The sequence below is a fragment of the Nycticebus coucang genome, chromosome 9 (assembly GCF_027406575.1).
Source record: "Nycticebus coucang isolate mNycCou1 chromosome 9, mNycCou1.pri, whole genome shotgun sequence".
In the NCBI taxonomy this organism is placed as follows: domain Eukaryota; kingdom Metazoa; phylum Chordata; class Mammalia; order Primates; family Lorisidae; genus Nycticebus; species Nycticebus coucang.
This window is the reverse complement of record NC_069788.1, coordinates 18,808,597-18,831,208: the sequence shown is the minus strand read 5'-3', so window position 1 is coordinate 18,831,208 and position 22,612 is coordinate 18,808,597. Positions and strand designations below refer to the sequence as shown.

The following is a 22,612-nucleotide window of genomic DNA, read 5'->3' as shown; positions in this document are numbered from 1 at the left end:
AAATTCTCCATACCAATTTCAGAAGACTACAGATGTGAAAAAAAAATTATAAATGACCATTCAGTTTTCTGTAAAGCAAATCCACATAGCAGATATAGTAAATTAAACAAATTTCATATCTCCTGCTGAGAGAGGACAATTGTAGCTAAGGAACATAAATCTCTAAGTTCCTTTTAATTTTCCTTACTAATAGAGGCCAAATCTCTCCTGTGTCTTAGGGAATTTGTTCTTCTCTGTACAAATTCTTCTTCTAACTTCAGTTGGAAGAGTTGACCTATAAACTGTTGCCTGTTATCTGTGACCTGTTTTCTGTAACATTACTCATTAGTTTTGTTGCTGATGGAGAAGGAAAAACTCTGGGAAAAGATGGGCTATATCCTAAAAGAGACATAACTCCACAAACATATGTTGTCACAGATAGAGCAATTTTAAGTGTGGGACTGAATGTAAGGTAGTCAGAGTAAGGTAAAGTACATGTGACTCAAATTAGCTAGATTTATTGACTTGAGTGGAGGGAGATTTAAAGCATTGTTATGAGTATCTGGGTGCAGTGTTAGCTAGGCCAGCTTCTCAATGGTAAGATTTAATAATTTCAGTGTAAGTTAATGAGGTAGAAATATCAGAGTTTTCTTGCTGTATGTTAGAGATAAACTCCCTGGTATAGAAATGTTTGAATAGATCTATTATGTGTAAATTTCTCACCCCTAACTTCTATCCCCAGAGAAAATAAAAGGACCTTCTGAACATCTAGAAAGAAAAGCCATTCACCTGGGAGAGTCCTCCATTTAGCAAATATTAAAAATAAGATAGGTGAGAACGGCTCAGCACCCATAGCTCAGTGGATAGGGTGCTGGCCACATACACTGGGCTTGGTGGGTTCAAACTCTGCCTGGGCCTACTAAACAACAATGAAAACTGCAACAAAAAAATAGCCAGGCATTGTGGCAGATGCCTATAGTCCCAGCTACTTGGGATGCTGAGGCAAGAGAATTGCTTAAGCCCAAGAGTTTGAGATTGCCGTGAGCTGAGACATCACAGCACTCTACTGAGGGCGACATAGTGAGACTTTGTCTCAAAAAAGAAAAAAAAAATCGATTGGTAAGAAGGTACCATGTTCTTGATGAGTTCTGTGACAATAACTTTTATAGGCTGAAAATGACACTGCTGGATATTACAGTGAAATTGGGTACCTCCAAAGACTGTTGGACATGATTGATTATCAGATACAAAACAAGCAAGTAAGCACAAAGTCAGAGACACAGTGAAGATCAATGGCTTGATTCATAGTGGTTGAATGGAGAAAAGAGTGTAGCTCAATAGATTGATTTAATTAACCATGGCAGTGGTTAATGATGGGTTTCTAGAAATCAAATACAGGACAGTCTACTGTGGTGCTAATTTACAAACATAGAACAAAATGTATAGGTCTGCAGAAGAGAGAAGTAATTCAGTTCCACTTTGCAGAGATTCCCAGCCTCCTCATACACAGCTCCCATAGTTAAGTTATATTACAGACTCAGTCCCTCAACTGAAGGTTGGGACGTGTCTTTTTCAAGAAGAATCTTTAACATGGTTACAGGTTTTCCACATATTTCCTTAAAGCCTTCCTTAGAGAAATCTGAGGCCACTTACCAATATGACTGTTCACTGGTGAAAGAAAAATATTGAGGCCTTTTAGGAATTAATGGTTACTGGTTTTGAAATTATGCTTATCTCTGAAATGCCACTGCTTACTCATAAGATGAGATCACAAACCCACATTTTGTTTTATTTTGTTTTTTCCTCACCATCCCTGAATATGTAGGGTATTTGATGCACTTAGTAACAAGTAAGAGCTATTAGGCAGGAAGCTCAGCTGGACTATCTTGCCGTGCCTTCAGACTCAAGACTAAACGCAAAGCAACTCTACTCCCACAGAACTTGTCTTGTTTAGGGCTATCTTAAAAAGCTTGAAGTTGCAGGGATGGTGATTTCAAATATCCTCATCCACTTCACTAGACTGGACAACAAAAAAGTTAGACAGTCCATAGAAAATAATAGGAACAATAGAAAACTGTGGAAATTTAAGCAGGATCTGAAAAACATTTCAACAATTTTAGCAGCTGAATTTTTCTCAAGACAGATAAACAGAGCTTCTAGTACCTGAGTCCAGATGAGACATGGGAAGATTCTCCCATTTACTAACCTGTGAATCTCCAGTTCAATTTGTCAGGGTGTTTTTGACGGATATTTTAAAAGACTTAAGTTAATAAAGAGATGTTAATTCTCCTCAATTTGACCTACAGATTCAATAAAATTCCTGTCAAAATTCGTATCACATGGGCTTAGTTCACTTGTTTAGATATATGTTATGTAGACTAAAATTTAAAGAGATTTCTCCTGTTGATTGTAACATAAAAAATTGCCAAAAATAACAAAAGCTGCCCTGAAAAAGATTTATATTAGTAGGTAAGATCTCTTGCCATACAGGTATTGAGATATTTCAAAGGTAAATAATTAAGATTTATCATGATGACTAACTGAAATAAAGCAGCAGAATAGAAGCAGAAAGATAGATATATTTGTATGTGGAAACTTGACCTGTAACAAGAAAGCATTAGGGACCAATAAGTAAATGATGGACTAATTCAATATATGTAGCAGACACAATATTCCTGATGCACTAAGATTGAAATATAAAACAAAAAACTTTAAATATTTTGTAAGAAAATATAAGAAGAAATTCTCCTGAACTAGTGTAGAGAAAACATCATCAAATAAGATAAAATTCAAACCATGTACAAACTAGTTGAAATTCAAGTATATTATATGAAATTTACGTTTCACTACTCATAACTTACAAAGGTGAAAGGTCTATTTCAGTCAGTAGAAAATACATTCAATCTGTACTGCTAACAGAGTCACTAGTGACTATAAGTAGATTTGTACAAATCGATAAGAAGAAAACATTAATGGGCACAAGTCATAATTAGGCATTTCTAAAAAGAAAATTAAATGTCTCAAAATATATAAAAAATTGCTCAACCTCATGAGAATACAGAGAAAAATCATAATGACATATAATTTTACACAGAGCCCCACATCAAATATCCTGACAATAATAATAGGAAAATGTATTTACTGTTGTTAGGAGTAAAAATATTCCAGTTTTCCGAATGAAATGGGAAAAATAAACACGATTTATTAAATGTGGAAATTTCTACCTGATAGTTCAACCGTTCTGTTTCTAGTTATGTAACTTAGAGTAACTAGTATTTCTGCGTTTGGAGAAACATTTGAAAACCTTAATATGACAAAAGACATGAATAACCCAAATATCTCTGACCAGGAAAATGATGAATACATTGTTGGCATATATTTAAGAAGGATTATTCTATATAGGTAAAAAATAAACAATGGTTACATTCATCAATTGAAGCATTATATTCAACAAAAATAATTTTCAGAAGATAATATACAACACTATTTGACTTATATAATGTCATGTTTAGGTATATGTGTGCATACAAATAGCTAATACTATAAACTAAAGGCAGGAGTGGTAAAAATAAATTGAAGATATTTGATATAACTGAATGGGAGAGAGGAGAACATACTTGGGACAAGCACAAATGTACCAGGAACGTTCAGTTTCCTAAGGTGCATGAGGGGTACATATGTGCTCACTCAATTATTTGCAAAATTAATAATACAGTTAATTCGATCAAAAGTATTCTCTAACCTGTTTGCCAGATCCACGCAGGTTCCATTATTTTTGCAAGGCTCAGAGGAGCACTCATTAATTTCAATTTCACATAGAAGTCCAGAAAAGCCAGGTCTGCAAATACATCTTTTAATAAAAAAAAAAAAAAAAGAGTAACTCCTTTAGTATAAATGTATAAAAGGTTTCAACTAATTGTAGCAAAGCAAATTTTTAATAATCATAAGTTTTGCTTAATTTGTCAACTGAAATTCTAACATGTATACGCCTGGATACATAAACATGCGTCTAGATATTTTTTGGTTTTCTCTACCTGAAATTGTTGACCCCATTTTCACAGTCCCCATAATTCTGGCAGGGAAGAGAGAGGCACTCATTCCTGTCAATTTCACAGTGTTCACCTTCAAATTCTGCAAAATGAGATGAGATGGGTGTGTATGAGCAATGCTTTGTAGAGAGTGTAAATATCAGAATTAATGGTGAAGAGGCTAGAGAATATGTTCACAATGAAGGTTAGAAAAAGAAAAGGCAAATATCTCATGTTAAACTCCATTTCACATAATCTTTTCATGAAAACATGCCAGTTTCTAGATTAATGAGTTCAAATGAAGAATCAAGGAGGGAATACCTCCTAAATCCCCCGAGAAAGCAGCGATGCTATGTTGCTGCTGTTTTAAGTATTTAAATGTTTGAACAAGAAGAATTGAAATGATCTGGAAAGCAAATGAATTAATGTGATGACCAATCTTAAAGTAAAATTGAGCTTCAATGATCAAATGTATTCAAGGCAGTTAGCAGATGAGGCAAATTATTTAATTGCTTTTCATATCGAAGTGATTCAAAGAAAACAAATTATTTTGATTCATACATCTATAATCCGTCATCCATTTAAACACACTGACAGTGATATTAAAAAAAAACAATGACTGTGAAAGAAAATTATACAGACTGGTAAAAAAGAAGAAGTAATTATTTCAAGACATTTGCATCATTAAATTCCACGTGATATCACTTTTACAAGACAATTAAATATTTTAATAATTATGATAACTGATTAACTTTATGTATTACCTAAGTGTAACAAAATACACACTTTACTCATTTTTCTCTGTTAATATTTCTCTATACTAGTTCAAAAACTTAAGGAACAAGATTTTCCTTTCTCTTGCCTTTTCAGGAACTTGTCTAAGCACGGAATAATTGCAGTAACATTATAGATGTCACTGTACAGTCAGCTTATATAGTTTGAGGAACTAGGGGTCATTCAAGTTACTTTAAGAAAACTGGTATGAATGGCCAGGCATAGTGGCTCATGCTTATAATCTCGGCACTTTGAGAGACTGAGGTGGGAGATCTCTTGAGGGATTGGAGACCAGCCTGGGCAACATAGAAGGATCCTGCCTCTATAATTAAAAAAATTAGCCAAGTATGGCAGGTGGCTTGGGAGGCTGAGGTAGGAGGATCATTTGAGCCAGGGGTTCAGGGTTGCAGTAAACTGTAATCATACCACCGCACTCCAGTCTGGGTGACAGAATGAGACCCTGTCTCTAAAAAGAAAGGAAAAAAGAAAGTTGTAATCATTGTTTGGATAAACATAGACTGGAATTGATTGGAACTGAAAGGCATCTGAATGGAAAGGGTGGTCTAGTCACCCCAACATGGCTGTCTTCCTGTCCTGGTGCCTTCTTATAATACCTTTTGTCTTTTTATATAGCTTCTCTTTCTATCACAAGTATCTCTTTATGTTTAAAGTTCAAATCATTTGCAATATTGGCATGCAAATGAGATAGCTCAGCTTCCTCAATCTCTACATCTCTATGATGACATTTCAGTTTCAGCACTACTGCTCAATGGGAAATTCTCACAGTATTTATTTCCTCACTCAGAGTCCCATGATAGAATATGAAAAAGGACCTAGTTTATTTTTTCACACTGTACCATGCCACAAGCCATCAACATTATCTGTGTTGTCTACCATTAGACCAAACTCCAAACCCACTGCAATTTAACAAGGACGCTGATATTCCATCTTATAAAATCTGGCTACCTCTTTAGCAGGATATAATATGGAAAACTAAAAATTACTTAATTCAAAAGAAGACAAAAAAGAAGAAAATGAACAAAATACAGATGCAACAAACAGAAAACAAAGAACACATTGGTTTATTTAAAGACACAGATATCTTGTTTTGTTTGCATCAAAGTTACAAGTGTGTGCCCATCTCCCAGACAGTATGTGCCGAACCCATTAGGTATAAACTTACCATCCCCTTTGCTCCCCTCCCACTCATTTGAATTTGGCAATTTATGTGTGCAGATAAGCATTGCCTTCATGACAGACAAATATTTTAAATAAATAGATCTATGATTTACAGGAAAAAATAAGGACAAAGATATAAATAATTACATTAAATATGATTATTTTTAAAAGCTACATTAAAAGGTAGAGGCAGGCTAAATATTAACAGAAACCCTGCATGAGATCTGAAAGAAATCCATTTAAAATATGATGATAGAGCTTGGTTAAATTTAAAAGGCAGAATGAAGGTGTGCTATGAAACACAAATTATAAGTTAGAATGCTTCAAGTAACATTTTTAATTTGTCTCACATTTTCTTACTCAATTCTCAAAGCTTTCGAGTGACTCTCTGAAGTTACATGCTTATAATTCATTCATGTGCTGGAATTTGTACCCACAGCATTAAAAGTGAAGTTAAAATGAGTTATTTGCAAGTTAATATGATTCTCCTTATTTTAGGTGAGCAAGCCATTATTACTCTAACACACTTTATCGTTCTTCCATCACCACTGCTTTTATATTGAATTTATAAAGCTCATAGTTCCATTATAGACAACTTATATTCTATTTTCAAAATATGTTCAATTCTTTTAATACTTGTTTATAGATTTGTAGAAGTTGAAGATTTGGGAGGTAGGATACATTCCATCATTCCTTCTTTGAATAAAAGACTCGTTTTCTAAGAGAGGCAGGATAGTTTGACACTACAGCGTTTCCTAGAAATGTTCTTTTGAGGCACTGGAATTGAGAGTCACTGGTTAAAGACAAGTACCAGTGAGCCTCCACGATTTCAGCTGAGCTGAGGAAATCACAACACTCAGGACCTGATAACTCCGACAGCTCATAGGATGACCTTGTTTTCTGTGATTTTGCCTTATTCGTTAAGTTTGACATTTCTGAGATGGGGCTTTGTTACCAAGTAGCAACATATGTCAGTGGGCTGAGGAAATGAGATTGCAGAAATGCAGTAGACATTGGGAGAAAAAATAGAGTAGACGTGGACTTCATTCAAAAGAAGCCAAGGCTTTGCTAAGAAATCTGATGTTTTAGAGAAGTGAACTGTGTATGTAGTCATGGCATACAGTGTCTGGGTCAATGACAGACCACATGCATGACAGTGGTCCCACAGATTTTAATAGAGCTAGGTAGAGGTGTAGGCTATTCCGTATAGGTGTATGTAAGTAGTCTACGACGTTCACACAACAAAATTGCCTAATGTAACTATTCTCTTCACGTATTCCCATGTTTAAGCAACACATGATGACTATAGACTAGTCTTAGCACCACACTATGTGTTCTGTAGTTCTTGGTGTAAGTTGATATTCCTTTGTGTGTAAAGAATACTTGTTTTGAATATTTGCAGTTATAGCGAAAAGATTATCCAGTGGAAAGTACAGTGAATTAAGTGCAAGCTATTCCCCTGCTTCTTATTTCTATCTGGATCTGTTCGGCTGCCTCTACTTTGCTAATTGCAGTAAGATTCTTCACGTATGAAAATAGTGAATCATCCTCAAATGCACGCTGTCTTCATCCCTTGCGTATATTGTCTTGTCTGTGTATTGCTATAGCGAATGATGTAAATGATATTACTTTTATATTTCTCTGTTCCTGCAAAACATAAAATGACTTAATAAAACTACCCCTGAAATCCAGCATCTAAATCAATCTAGATGACAGGTATTATTTTTTAAATCATTAAATATTTTCCCATTTCTAACAAATGTAGTTTTTTTGCACTTGATTCTCTAGAACATCTTGTTAGAACAGGGTACATTAAAAACAGTGGGATTTTTAGGTAGCATTTCATCATTTGTACTATAGTTTAACAAGTCCTACTTTGGAAGTGGTATCAGTTAAAGAAATTGGAAGTGAAAATAAACAGGAAAAAAAACGAGTGTATACCATGGCATGTAATCAAACACGGTAGTGAAAAATCACATATTTTAAAATAAAAACTCAAAATATGAAAACTGAATTATTTTCAGTATTAAATGTATTATTTTTATTTCTTCTTCATTAATTTCCCTGGATTTCTAAACTTTATGAAAATAAATATTAAAATCACAGAATTCTCTTCTTGGCAAATCGTAATTTTTAAATTGTTTGACATCTTATTAAAAAAAATTTTAGATAGATGTTGATATTGTCTGAAAACTCAACCAACATTAGAAACAGTTATAATTTAACTTTAAAAAGTATCGAATATGAATGCATAGAAATAATATTTCCATTATGTTAATAATAAGCCCCCAATGAAGTTTTTAACATCAGTGTTAAAGTTTTTTTAAAAATAGAAAAGGTAATATCTTTAATTGTATAATTATTTACCATTTGTAAGATTAATTGTATAAATATTTCCTTTGAAGAATTTTCTCAGTTTAAATTTCCACAGGTATTTATTGTTGCAATTTGGCCAGGGCTGGGTTTGAACCTGCCACCCTCAGTATATGGGGCCAGCACTCTACCCAGTGAGCCACAGGCACCACCTTGCCACAGCTATTTAAACTTAATAAATATGTGCTATTACCTGGGAACATGTTCTTAATTTCCAACAAGAGTAATTTCTAATTTAGACAAATTGTTTTGTCAAATGACACATTTATTTGGTGTAATTTTACATGTTAGACAATGTGGTGTTACCCTATAGGCATCACAGACACATTTATATGCAATGACTTGTCTCTTCTGATACTACAAATCCATCAAGCTTAGGATCCCAATTGTAAATCAATAGCACATGGAAATGGCTTGATTCTTCTTTCACTATAACAACTTACAAAACAACTTTGTCACATTTTAATGGTCATTTAAAGAAACTTATTCCTTTCACCTTGGAGACATATGGATTAAGTGACTAGATTTGTAAGCTAAGCTCTTTACATTAAATTAAAAGCATTTGATAGGCTGATGTTCCTGCCTATAAAGTGAGATGTAATTCAAAGTAGGAAGATAAACAATTATTCATAAGGAGAATGTTAGAAGACAAATGCATGCCAAGAATGAAATTATTTTAGATCTCCAACTATACACATAGGTATGTTAATACAGTGATTCCACTGTATGCTATGAACACACACATTCACAAGCAGTTTATCTAATGTCATTTTTATCTCTTAATTCTCAAGTGGTTTTTATATTCTATTTTTACCAGCAAGAAGTTGAACTCAGTTCACTGAACCTTTTCCACTTAATTAGCTCTTTCTCTTCACTATGTGTTAACTATTAGTCTTTTAGACATTACAGAATAAACAAAAATACTGATTTAGGCAAAGATCGGGATTTATTTGTAATCTACCTGGGAGGGACACCAGGCAGTTTGCAGAACTAAAGAAAGAATTCTAGAACAGTCAGGTTTTGTTCTTCTTCCCTCCTGCTACACACAGATCACTTCCCCTTGGTAAGAACATGGTGGCTGACTACAACAACTACACGATTCTGGCAGAAAAAGAAAGCCTCTTCTCACAGCGTCAATTCTAAAGAAGGAATCTGAGTGCCGATATCGTAGTCACATGCCCAGACTTGGATCAATCATTGTGGCCAGAAGGATGGGTTTCACTAGGTGTTTTAGCTTAGTTTCTTAAAAAAAAAAAAAAATCTGAGATAATGATTCCTTCACAAGTATTTTATTTGAGAGGCAATCCCAGGAATTACTGCAAGGGAGTGGGAAATAAAAACTGGGAAGAGAATGGTTTAAAGAGCGATTACGGGTGTGGACGACCATGGAATTTAATCCACAAGCTGGGATTCTCTTAGAAACCACACAGGACGTAACTAGGAGCTGTCACACTAAGAGAAAAAGCCCTGCAGGACCCACAGGTCCTGGGTCCTTCCGCATCTCTCTGCCATGTATGGGGAAATTCCTGCTGCGTTATACTCTATGGTTAGTTAACTTGTATCCTCACTTCTTCGTCTTTTAAATTCCTTGAAGGAGGGGAAGGGGAGAGATGGGTGTAGGAAGGGGAAGTGGGGAGGGCGATTAGAGGGAGGAGGGAGAGCATTTAGTGGGATCTCACCTAACGGGCACAAAGCAAGGGTATATTTCAAAATACCTAAGAGTAAATTTTAAATGTCTTACCACAAAAAAAAAAAAAAAAAAACAAGCGAGGTGTGGGCTATGTTAATCAGTTTGATTTAAGCATTGTACATTGTATATCAAATCATTACATTGTATCCCACAAATACATACAGTTAGGATTTTTAATAAATAAATAAAAACAAAGTAAATTTCCTTAGGGCATATATTCGTCATGTTTAATTGTTTAATTTCTCCAGAACCTATCTCGAGACTGGACACATCATAGGAAATCAATATGTTTGATGAATCAGGTAATGAACAATGCAGTTTTTAGATTTCTTGAACATTATCAACACATGGTTGTAAGATTGCTCTGTGTTGTGTATAGAGTGAGGCAAAAATATATATTTGCTATCAAATAAATTTTTAAGTGTGGAAATTGGTTGCTCACTAAGTATCTAAATGTAATGCTATTGAGATGTCAAATATAAATCCCATCTTTTTTTTCTAGGACTTTTATGAAATTTTCTTTTTTATATACTTTTAAAAAATATTAGATGACTCATGTTTTTATTCATAAAAGTTACTCCAAACAAATAGGATTACATATAAAACAAATACCACATTCACAGTATTCATAGAGACTAAATTAAGTCACCTCCGTTCTAATCACAAGACAGACAGAAGCATTATCCTTGCTTTCTTTTTCTTTTTTCTTTTTTTTTTTTTTTACCCTCCCTCTATCCTTGCTACCCTCTACCCTCCCTCTATCTTTTGCAAAACATGATCACAATAGTTCTGGAGAGTTACTATAGCTATAATTTTCAAGTAGGACATGTTCACCAAAAAAGATTAGATTATTACTACAAGTTTCAATCATACTAAGTAAAACAGTTTACCTGCTGAGCAATCAATTTGACCCAAATACAAAAGTTCTGGTTATTCTACATGCTGGTTAACAGGTCATTTGTGAATGTCATTTATAACAGGGGTGTTTAACATGCAGTCATATTATTACTCTGGCTCTGAAAGTTTATCTATACTTGCATTTATATAGTGAGAGACCCTATGGATTGATAAAACACTGTGAACAGAAATTCAGAAGTACACACAGTGAACCCTCAAAATAAGCCTTAAATTTATTTTCTTGGAACCAATTATATTCTAGTCAATTGAAAAACACCAACAACTTGTAAAGGGATCCAAAGGAGCTTCTAAATCCTGCATCTGTAAAACATGTTAAGTCTTGAAATTTACTGTAGTTCTTAAACGTTGGTACCTGTTAAAATGGAATTTAATCCAATATTTTCTTTTCAAAAGGAATATAATGGCTTTGACATAGACTCTATTTAAAATAACAGCTGTTAATGTAAACCAGGGCAAAGCTTCTAAAATATTCCACCAAATCTTCTTAACGTATTTTGCCATGTGTAATAAGTTCCTGTGTGGAATGTATACCCAAGTTTTTGGCCCCAGCTTTCAGGGGGAAAAAAATGTCTTTCATTTTAATGTTTAAAGCGGGAAGGAAGTGGCAGAACAGTGGCACCTCCTTCTCTGTGGAGACACTCAAGGGGCAGAGCCAGCCCCTGAGGAGCAGCCTGGAGGGAACTCAGGTGGCAGGTGAGAGTGTCTGGACTGCAGGAGCGCCCAGCCTCCCCTCCCAGCCCACCCTCATCCTCACAGCCTCTCATTGTCTGTTCCCACCCTTGTCTGTCAGTGGGAATGTGACCACAGCTGCTTCACTGACAACCCCAGGGGAGGTACTTCCCAGGAAGCTGGTGTAAGGGGCCAGGCCAGCGCTGACTGCTCTGGGCTCCTGACTGGGACCTCTGTCCTTCTCAGGCTGCCTGGTCTCTCCCTCAGCTGGTCCCATTCTGAGGCCCTGGGACACTGAACTGAGGAGGAAGCCTTCACTGAAAATGCCCTAGAAAACCACTTTGCATTTACATTTCTGTTCAGTGACTAGACTGTGACACTAGCCTCTCCTAAACTTGCAAATCCTACAAACTGGTGAAACTGAGACTCCTGAGCCACACCCCAATACACTGAATCTTTCTCCAGGAGAAAGACCTGGGGATCCATTCCAACAACAAGCACCCCAGACGGTTCATCTTACTGGCAAGTTTGGGAAATTATATAGAAAACCACTTTGCATTTACATTTCTGTTCAGTGACTAGACTGTGACCTCCTGGAGCTATCCAGACCTTGGGCACTCAGTGACATCAGAATGAATGACACTAGCCTCTCCTAAACTTGCAAATCCTACAAACTGGTGAAACTGAGACTCCTGAGCCACACCCCAATACACTGAATCTTTCTCCAGGAGAAAGACCTGGGGATCCATTCCAACAACAAGACCCCAGACGGTTCATCTTACTGGCAAGTTTGGGAAATTATACTAACTCAACACCTTGGGGTTGAGCCAGACAAGTCATAGGCTCAAATTGCAATCTATGGGCTCAGGTGCCCCTGAGCTTAACTTCCAGGTTCCCTCCCAGACAGAACCTTCAGGGGGACTAGGCCCAAGGTCACAACAGCAGGCTACTAGTAGAACTTGGTCTCAGAACCCAGGTCTCCCGGCCCAAGCTGAGAGATCTTCCCTCTCAGCGCAGTGTCCTGGGGAGGCGGGAGCCTTGGAACGGGCCCAGCTGTGCCAGAGCCGAGGCAGCCTGGAAAGGGCAGGGATCCACCACCAGGAACCCAGGGCGGGCAGGGCCAGTCCTGGCCCCTCACACCAGCTTTCTGGGAAACAAGCCTGCTGGGGTCCTCAGTGGAGTAGCCAAGGCCATGTTCCCACGGATGGACATGGGTGAGAATAGGAAATGCGAGAATGTGGGGACCAGGGTAGGCGAGGAGAGCACAGTTTGGGGCGGGAGCACTCAGGTCATCCGGGCCCTTCTCAGCTGCTGCCTGAGCTGCTCCTGACTTCTTCTCCACCATGGCCGCTTCACCCCTGCACCGCCCCTTCCTCCTGTCACTGAGGTCCAACGCTAACTGTCGCATCACCCCTAGCAGCGTGCGCACTTCCAAGATGCCCGGGCAGCGCGCTCCGAGATCCGGCCTGACCGGCTGCAGCTGCGGCGCCCGCTGTGAGGGGCAGCCGGGAAGGGGCACGGCTGCGGGGGGCGACGACCGTACTCCAGCTACCATTGGGACACGGGTATCATTACTGCTTTGTAGAGTTACACGCTTTAATGCATAAGCATAAAAGAATTGAAAACATTTATATAGATAGATAAATCAGTGCTACCCTTGTATAATGCGCATTGTTATTTTTCCCTAAAAAATTTGGACCAAAAAAATGTGCATTATACAGGGCAAAGTTTCTGAGGTAGCTCTTGAAAGCAACGTTACAGATTATAGTTTTGCATCTGCTATGGAGGCTGAACTTCTAAAGGTAGTATTAAGTAAACAGTTTTATAGTATTTAGACCCGATTTATAGACACTGACTCCCACAATTACTTAGGCGTGGAAATACACACACACACACACACACACACACACAATATATATAATGTACATGTATATACACACACTATATCTATACACATATACACACACATGCTATATATATATATATATAGAGAGAGAGAGAGAGAGAGAGAGAGAGAGACAAAATAGTTAAAATGGTGTGCATGTCAACTATCTTTGTGCTGAATCACAATTAGAAGGGAATTCCCACATGATTATTGTGCCCATCTGCCCTTCTATTCAAGCTTTAAGGAAAATGATAAAATCCCAAAAGGAAAAAAAAAATGTTTACTTATTTTAATGGTGAAATCTAAATTCTTCCATGACATCTTCATGGACGGCAGATATTATTACTGGTTTGAAAGGTGATGGGAAGTTTTTATGATGCTTCTGAGCTTATCTTCTGCCTCACCCCACAATGGTACAAACATCTCACTAGATTATATCAAATGTATTAAATAAATTATGAATAGCAAATGAATTAACCAAAATATTAAAATTTGAAAAACATGCCTATGTGGTAGAAAATTATCTCTGGTAAAATTAGAGAAAGTTTTATTAAACAGGGGTAAATATTCTGTTGCCTTCTCAATAAGCATCTAACTAATACTTACATTCTAAGAATACAAATAACTAAAACACTATCAAATAATCCTAATGAATAATGATAAATCAGTTCTTGTACTGATAGTGAATAAGTTTCAATAAGTTTAACTCAATATTTGTTAAAAAAAATATTATGTAGTGGAATTATGTGTATCATAATTACTGACGTTTTCTGGACTTCAAATATTCCTCTCATATTTTTTCTTTGTTTTTTTTTTCCTGCCTCATGCTGGCAAACATTTTTCCATATGCTCTGAAAAGCCCGTGTCATTTTTGCTAAAACAATTACTGACAGCTTTCCAGTTTCTAGTTCCAATGGCTCAAACTTCCTGCCACATACACATGCTTTAGAATTTGCCTCAACATCCTTAGTATTAGATTACCTATATCAGAAGGAAGTTTTAGAGGTTTTGTAAAAACAAATGGAAATAGCTCTGAATCAGATAGCTAATCAGCTAATATAGTCTAAGCTGGCTTTTTTTGAACAGAAGAGTAAAGAAATGTGCCCTTCTCTTTAAGGGAAAGCAAAAGAACCAGTAAGTGAGCATGAGAAAATATACTGCAGTTGTGATCTCCTAACACCATGTGGTTTTTATATTATATTTATGGCATATTCCAAGTATATTGAAAACCTGCCATGTGCTAGTTTTAGAAGAAGCGTTTCCTTTGAAGATGGTAATTTCTTTTGAGTAGCCAGATGTAATGAACAGTGAACATGTACCCAGGCCACCTATGAATTAAGCAGACTTCATTCAGACATCTGAAGAGGCCTCAAAGAAAAAAGTTTAGTGATAGTAAATGAAGTTATGGACTGATCTGACCTAGAAACCCAGCTATATACTGGGTTCAGGCACGGATGCACTGGGGGGCTCCAATAATATTACTGATCTGCGTATCCTGTTGCAGAGAATCTTGCTTATGGGACAAAGCAGTTACCAGAGTTACATGATAGTAGTTGAACAGTCTAAGCAGGAAGAAATAATAATTTCTTGATAATTCCAGAACAAAAGTTACAAGGAGTCATTTGCTTACCCTACATCATACCCATGCCCATTTCAAACTCACTGCTATTGTTAAGAATACCACATGAACAAGATTCTTCGGGAAAGAGAAACGATTATCAAAGAAAGAAAACAATTTTTCAGAAAAGAAATAAAAGTGCCAAAGAGCTACAGAGCTTCACGATTCACCCTTCCCCACAATGTTATTTAGGTTACTTCTTTAGGAATATTTCTCTAATTTTTTTTTTTTATACCTGGATTTGGAGTCATATACCCATCCTCCCCAACCCCCAGCATTTATAGAGTTTTTCGCACTCATTCTTAAGGTACTATCAGCCCATAACACAATAAACAAATAAATAAACTAATTAATTGATTAAAATAAATTAAAACACATAGAAGCTCTTACCTTTTCTACAAATACAATATTGATTTCCATCTACCAAAGCTAAGCAGGTTGAATTGTTTCTGCAAGGACCATTGAGTAGATCACAGGGGTTATAGCGTTGATCACAAAATTGTCCTGTATAAAAGGGTGGGCACAGACAGACAAATTGCCCAGGGATGGTAGATTCATGACAGAGGGCTCCATTCATGCATGGATCAGAGTCACATTCATTTATTTCTTCACTGCAGTTTTGTCCTGTCCATCCAGAGGTACATTCACAGCTGAAATACAATGTTAAGAAACGCATTTTTTTCAAGTTTATTCTTTGCATTTTCAATACAATCGCTCCATTAAACTAATGGCATGTGGTATATTAAAATGTATAAGTGAATTAATAATCATACATAGTTAACAAATTTTGTTTGTCTAATTTCCTGGGACAATTTCATGTTTATTATTGCAAAACTTTCTGCATTGCTGACCAAAGTATTAAAAAGCACTTGGAAAATGTCTAACAGCCCTCCAAGACGTATCAGAGAACAACTATTGAGCTAAATTACCAAATGAGAAAAATTTTCCTATTAATTATTTAATGTGAAATAATTTTTATTACAGATGAGATCCCTGTTTATAAGCCTAAAATAATATGTAATTCAATGTTTTTAGCAATATGTGATTCTTGTAATCATCAGGGGATTTAATAAGGTACTCTTTTATGTTAAGCATCACATTTTGATTTTAGTTTTTGCATTTTCATTGAATAATTAAAAAAACTTTAAAACATCTTTCTTCTTAATACTCAAACAATATGGAAAGATTAAAGAGAAAACAAACAAATAAAAATTAAATAATATGGACCTTGTCTGTATATCACGTACTCTAACTTAGTCTAACCTTCCATCTGGTACCTGTTATTATCTTTGAATGCCACTTTAGACAATCATCTTCCATCAAATTAGGCTAGTTCTGCTCTTAAGACTAGCAGAATTTTAATAGGTGGGGAAGAGAAGGTACTGTTCATATAAGGGTTATAACCTGCACATAGAGAGTAAATGCAAGGATAGTCCATCACCTTGTGAAGAGGAAGTCAATTACAACTACAGGTGAGTTCAAGGAGAGAGTTTTTGTCATTCTGTGGGTAAGGTAGACCTCCGAATCTTATGTAACTCCAATAGGCAAGTAATGGATCATCAAACAAGACATAGGAGATATTAGAGGAGGAATTATTTTCAGAAAAAAAAAGTCCTTTACCAATAGCTTAGATTTCTGAGATACCTTGAAAAGAAAGCCACAGGTTTTTGAGATACCTTTAGAATAGTGTGTTTCAAACTTTTTTTTATCTCACAGCACACTGGAACCTATAGTTAAACTTCCATAGCACACTTAAATTATGCTGATCAAAAAAAGAATAAAAAATAACAATATACTTACTGTGCTTTAAACTTCTTACAAATATAATTCAATTAATAATATTAAAATTGTTTTTTGCAGCATATCTATGTGGTACACAGTGCTGTGATGCACCAGCTGAAAATCACTGCTTTAAAAGAACACCATCTCACTTGCTTTATGATAGGTAATATCTTGATAAAATGTGGAGGGGAAGAAAAAAAGGAAGAAATAAAATGAAGGAAGGGAAAAAAAAGGAAGGAAGGGAAGAAGGACTGGAGGAAGGGATGGATTGTTTCACCTCATTCCCAGGTACAAAGCCCCAGGGAAATATCGAGGACCTTCTATATTAGTACATATAAAGGATACCACATATTAGACCAGATAGCTGAATAAACAATGTGCACCTACACCAGAAATTGAAACCTATGTAGACATAGTAGCCATTGAAATAAACACTAAAATGAATAGGAGGCAAAATGGTTTTAGACATAATTGACTAATAAAGAGTTTACTAGATCAATAAGATTAAATTTAACATGAAAAGCTAGCGAATTTTATAGGTGTCTATTTTTTTAATTGGTAATATCCAGAAACTGATTGCTACCATGCAAATTGAACATTTCTTTGTAAGGTATGCTTGTGTGAGGCAAACTTGGCAATCTAAACAATGCATACCTTTGCAATATAAATATATATATATATGTATGTGTATGCTTTTCCTTTAAGAATGAGTAATAAGCCTTAACATTTTTATTTTCCTTTTGAGAAAAAATGGACTAATTACTTTGGCAACTATTCATTCTAATTTTCCTGGACAGTGCTGGTTCAGTCTCTTGTTCCAATATAATAATTTACAGGGCATTCTTTTACTTATAAAAGTGTCAAAAAACAAGACAGGACAGAACCTTGCTGTAAAATTTCTTTGCCACACCCTTTAGGAACTCATCACATAATTTAATACATAACTACTATGTATTAAACCCATCTGGATGGTTTGCCTCCACTATTATGCTTCTGGTCCCTTGATGTATAAGAATTATCTGAATTTCCTTATTATCATATATATAAAAAATGTTTACAATATTGCAAGTATTAATTGATATAAGATACCCAATGCAGGAGTCAGATAGACCTACCTGAATTCTTTCATTTAAGTCATTGAGCATCAGGGATCTTATTGAACCTGGTAATCCCAGAGAATTCTCATGAAGATTAAAGGAGGTGATGAATTAAAAGTATCTCTACATCAGGAGAATGGAGAAACAAGCACCTGTCCTCAATACCAAATCAGAACTAATCAATTAATATTAAAAGGACATAGGGACGTACATCTCAATGAAAGCCGAATTAGGAAAGGGGGAGATGATCTGGACAGGTAAATCCACACCTACTGGGTACAGTGTACACTATCTGTGTGACGGGTATACGTAATTTTGACCTCAATTAGTACAAAGACAAAATATGTAAATAAAACGTGTATCCCAAACAGAATAGAATTCAAAAGTAGACTGATTCATGTGTTTAAATTATAGTAAATATAGGATATTAATGCAAAAAGGAGCAGAAGTAGAAACAGGAAGAAGAAGAAAAAACACACCACAGCTGAAGAACAGAAGATGCAACATGGGCCCAAATCCTCCCTCGTAGGAAAGCCCAGTGACATGCTGAGTCATCCGTGCCGCTGTGTGAGAATGGGGACAGCATCACGGCGAGCCTCCACACCCCAGCTTGCCGGCTTCAAGCTCCAGGAGCAGAGCTGTGTACCTGGAAGATCTCCCCCCTGGAGTCATCCCCTTAGACTCCACTGGACTGGTAACATTCAGAAATACACACTCCTGGTTTATTTCTGTACATGAACCTTTTATATTACTGTTTTGTTTTCATTTCGGAAATCCTTCTTTAAAAATACCTGATCTTGGGCAGCACCTGTGGCTCAAAGGAGTAGGGCGCAGGCCCCATATGCCGGAGGTGGTGGGTTCAAACTCAGCCCCGGCCAAAACTGCAAAAAAAAAAACCTGATCTAGGACTCTAAAACAACTTACCTTTGCCACCAACCCTCAAAGATTGTTTACTGATCATTCAGCAACGATGTCAACAAGAGTTCTTGAGCAATTGCTTTCTTTCTTAGACATTTTTTTGCTCTATTCAGGATGTTTATTATCTTTTCTGAATTGTACAGCAACACATAGCATTCTTCTTACACAAAGTTGGGACTGATAAGGTTGAATTTGGCTGATCCCTTTTTTCTCCAAACACAGAGATGGTTGAGACTATCCTGCACTTTTGTTTACCAGGAAGCCAAGGAACGCTCATTTCTGTCCTTCCCTGAGACTCATCATAAGACTTGTGGATGCCTGCCTTGTTTACTAACCACTATAAAAGCCAATGTCCATTTTCTTTTCTTTGAGATTTTCCTCACTAATTAATACTTTCCCTATTGCAATAGCCTGAATAAAATCATACCCTTTTATAAGAAGGTATGTTTTGCCTGAACACCTACAGTGGTCTAACTGGGTGCTGTCAGAGAATTAAAAAAGAAAAAAGTTGCACTATCAACCTAAATATATTATGGATCACAACAGTGAATATTTTCATTTTTAACAGTAAGAACATATTTTAAAACTATCAAATTATCAAATATATTATCCAATTTGATAGCTTCGAAGATATATTTTCTTACTCTCACTTTACAGACGAGATAGCTGGGAGTGCAAAGGATTAAAATGACGAATCCAAAGTTGCATGGTTAACAACAAAGGAGACCTGGATCCCAGAACTCTTCCCCTCAGGTTCCCATTTTGTTTTGTTTTAACATGTTTCAAATTTATTATCATACCATTTAATATTTTATGTAATAATTTAAAACTAGGGTATTACTCAGTCCTAATAAAATAACTTCTGTGCATTTGTTTTTACTTGCAATACCATTACTGTAAATAAAATCACTAACGTATCATGGTCATCAATTAATATGTTAAGGCAATTTTAAGAGAAGAAAAGCTGGAGAATTAATACCTTCTTAAATCATAGAAAGTCACTTAAATCATAATACTAATTATCACATCATAACCACAGGTCCTAAGGGAGTGTACACAGTTTTAATATTTATTCTGTATGAGTGCATAAATTCAGCTTGGCTAATATAAAAGAATTTGCCGTGAATAACTAACAATGTTTGAGTATTTATCATGTGTGCTGACCATTGTTTTATCTTCTCACATAACAGGTGGCCAAAGGCTTCACGTGGTGTCATTATAGGGATCCGTCCTCAGGATGGCATCTGGCCATATGTCAAGAGGACTGATAATGCCAAGGCTGAGTCCTGTGGAGACTGATGGATATTTAGAAAATAAAGTTCTGAGTAACTAAGTCACTACTAGGAACTAACAGGTTTATATATTTGAATTTGCTTTTGTGCATGTCAAAGAAACCAGTCTTTGATGGGATGGAAAAACACATTTGAGAGCTTAAATTGTATTGTAAGCTTGTGCTATGGAATAATTTCAATATTCACTGTCATCTGGCAAAATTTTTCACTCACAGCTAGAAGCAGAGTCTTTATGGATTAAAAAACCAAACAAGCAAAACACTTACTACATGACTTTTCAAGTGCACACTTTCCAATAGTAAACACTTACAAATGAATTAAGTGTGTGCCTAAAGGTACACTAATATAGTCTAGTGAAGAAACCCAAATTTATTGATGTAAAATATATCAACCTCCTTCTAAGAACATTTCAAATCTTAAATGTCGTTTTAAAGTACTAAAGCTGAAAATAGAAAATAAAGTAGATGCCATTATTTTTAAAAACAGGAGAAAAGGAGTACTTATCAAATAAATTCATTAACCTCAAAATCTTATAAAGCCCATATGTAAATACTAATCATACTAGATATTTATCTTACCACATATATTGATGTGCTGACCAGGTATCCTTCAGCAATATGTATTGCATATGATTTAATGTGTATTGTATAGCAAAGCATATAGGCTTTTTGGCTACAAAGTTATAAATGCAAATTGCATAGTATACATAGTTTAAAGAATATTTTCTTACAAATATTAGTTCATTATTCATAGATGTAGAAGCAGAGAGTAGAATGCTGGTTACCAGAGGCTGGGAGATAGGATGTTAGGGGAGATGGCGATCAAAGGGTACGATTAGAAGAAATAATTTCAATGCATCAGTTGTACATCTTGAGGACTATGGTTAATAACAATATATTGCGTAATTGAAAAAAAAAATTTTTGAGACAGTCTCACTATGTCACCCTGGATTAAGTGTCATGGAATCATTTAAGTTTACAGATACCTCAAATTCTTTGGCTCAAGAGATCCTCTTGCCTCAGCCTCTCAAGTAGCTGAGACTATAGGCAGCCGGCACAATGCCTGGCTAATTTTTCTATTTTTAGTGAACACGGGGTCTTGCTCTGTCTTAGGATGGTGTCAAACTCCTGAGTTTAAAGCAATGAGCCTGCCTCAGCCTCCCAAGTGCTAGGATTAAAGGCAAGAGCCACTATACCTGGCCAGTAGTTGAAATTCACTATTGTTCTATGGCTGAGGGTAGACTAAATTCTCTCATCACAAAACAATGATAAGTATTTGAGGTAATGAATATGTTAATTAGATTTGCCCTTTTCACAATATATATGTATATCAAAACATCATGTTGCATTACATAAATATATGCAAGTTTTATTTGGTAATGAAAAGAAACGTTTACTTATTATTTCGTGCAACGAATGTGTGTATAAAAAATAAAATTCCAGCCAAAACTGATAGGTGAAAAAGAAATAAAACTGTTTATAAAACAATAATATTGTTATCTAGCATAGAAAAGGAATAGATGAAAAATATGAGCTCCCCAATTAAGTATTCGTTCTTTATTTGTTGTGTCCAATCACCAATTTGTTCATCCATTTAGTTATAACATCAGTTGTACCATCAACAAAACTGTATTAATAATGAATTATGATGATCACTATTATATTTTAATCCCTACGCTCATCTTGGAAAGAAATGTAGGAAATGATTTATCTCATTTAAACCAAAAATTATATTTTAAAATAATAGTTGTTTCATTAGCAAAAGTTAAACACAAAAAGTAGGATTAAGGGCTGCTCTGAAGAACAGTCTGAAAATGTTAATGTGTAAATATATGGGAAAATATTGACATTGGTGAAATGAGAGTTTTGAGGTAGTGTACAATGCAAGAGCAGGGAAATATTGATAAGGATTTTGCAAACAATAGAAACAACAGAATAGTGAAATTAAGGTATTTTGAATTCCATCCTCTAATCTTAGACACTTTGAGTGAGAAAGAATTACTGGAGAAAAATCCTTGTAGGCAGATTATCAGGAACATTTGGTCTGATATAGAGCAAACCTTTCTTCTTTCTTTTTTCTTTTGAGAGTGAAGAGAAGATTATTTAGTATACAGTACATTCTAAAAAACTCAAGAATTTCTATTTTAATATTAGTAGGTGACAAACCTTTTCTGTGCAGGCTACCAAGCCTTATTTTATAATCTTTGTCAGAAAATATATACTTACAATTTTGTACACATAATAATTTATCTCTTTATACACAGATTATATATACCATTTAATTCTACTAATATAATTATTTTCTATTTTTTAAGCAATGTGGATTTTAATGTAAGTGAAGTGTTTTGATACTTCCTTGATGTAAGTCTCTGTATCTATGTTTTAAAATTCTACACAATTTAATCCCTATA

The 22,612-nt window shown here is 35.5% G+C and overlaps 1 protein-coding gene across 1 annotated transcript in view; it reads right to left on the bottom strand.

Annotated features, from left to right (window-relative positions):
- Positions 1-22,612, bottom strand: part of EYS (eyes shut homolog) — a 1,685,250-nt gene that overhangs the window by 1,073,066 nt on the left and 589,572 nt on the right. Inside the window, 3 exon segments of the mRNA XM_053601630.1 lie at positions 3,722-3,829; positions 4,014-4,110; positions 15,504-15,763. Coding sequence (XP_053457605.1) covers positions 3,722-3,829; positions 4,014-4,110; positions 15,504-15,763 — 465 coding nt within the window.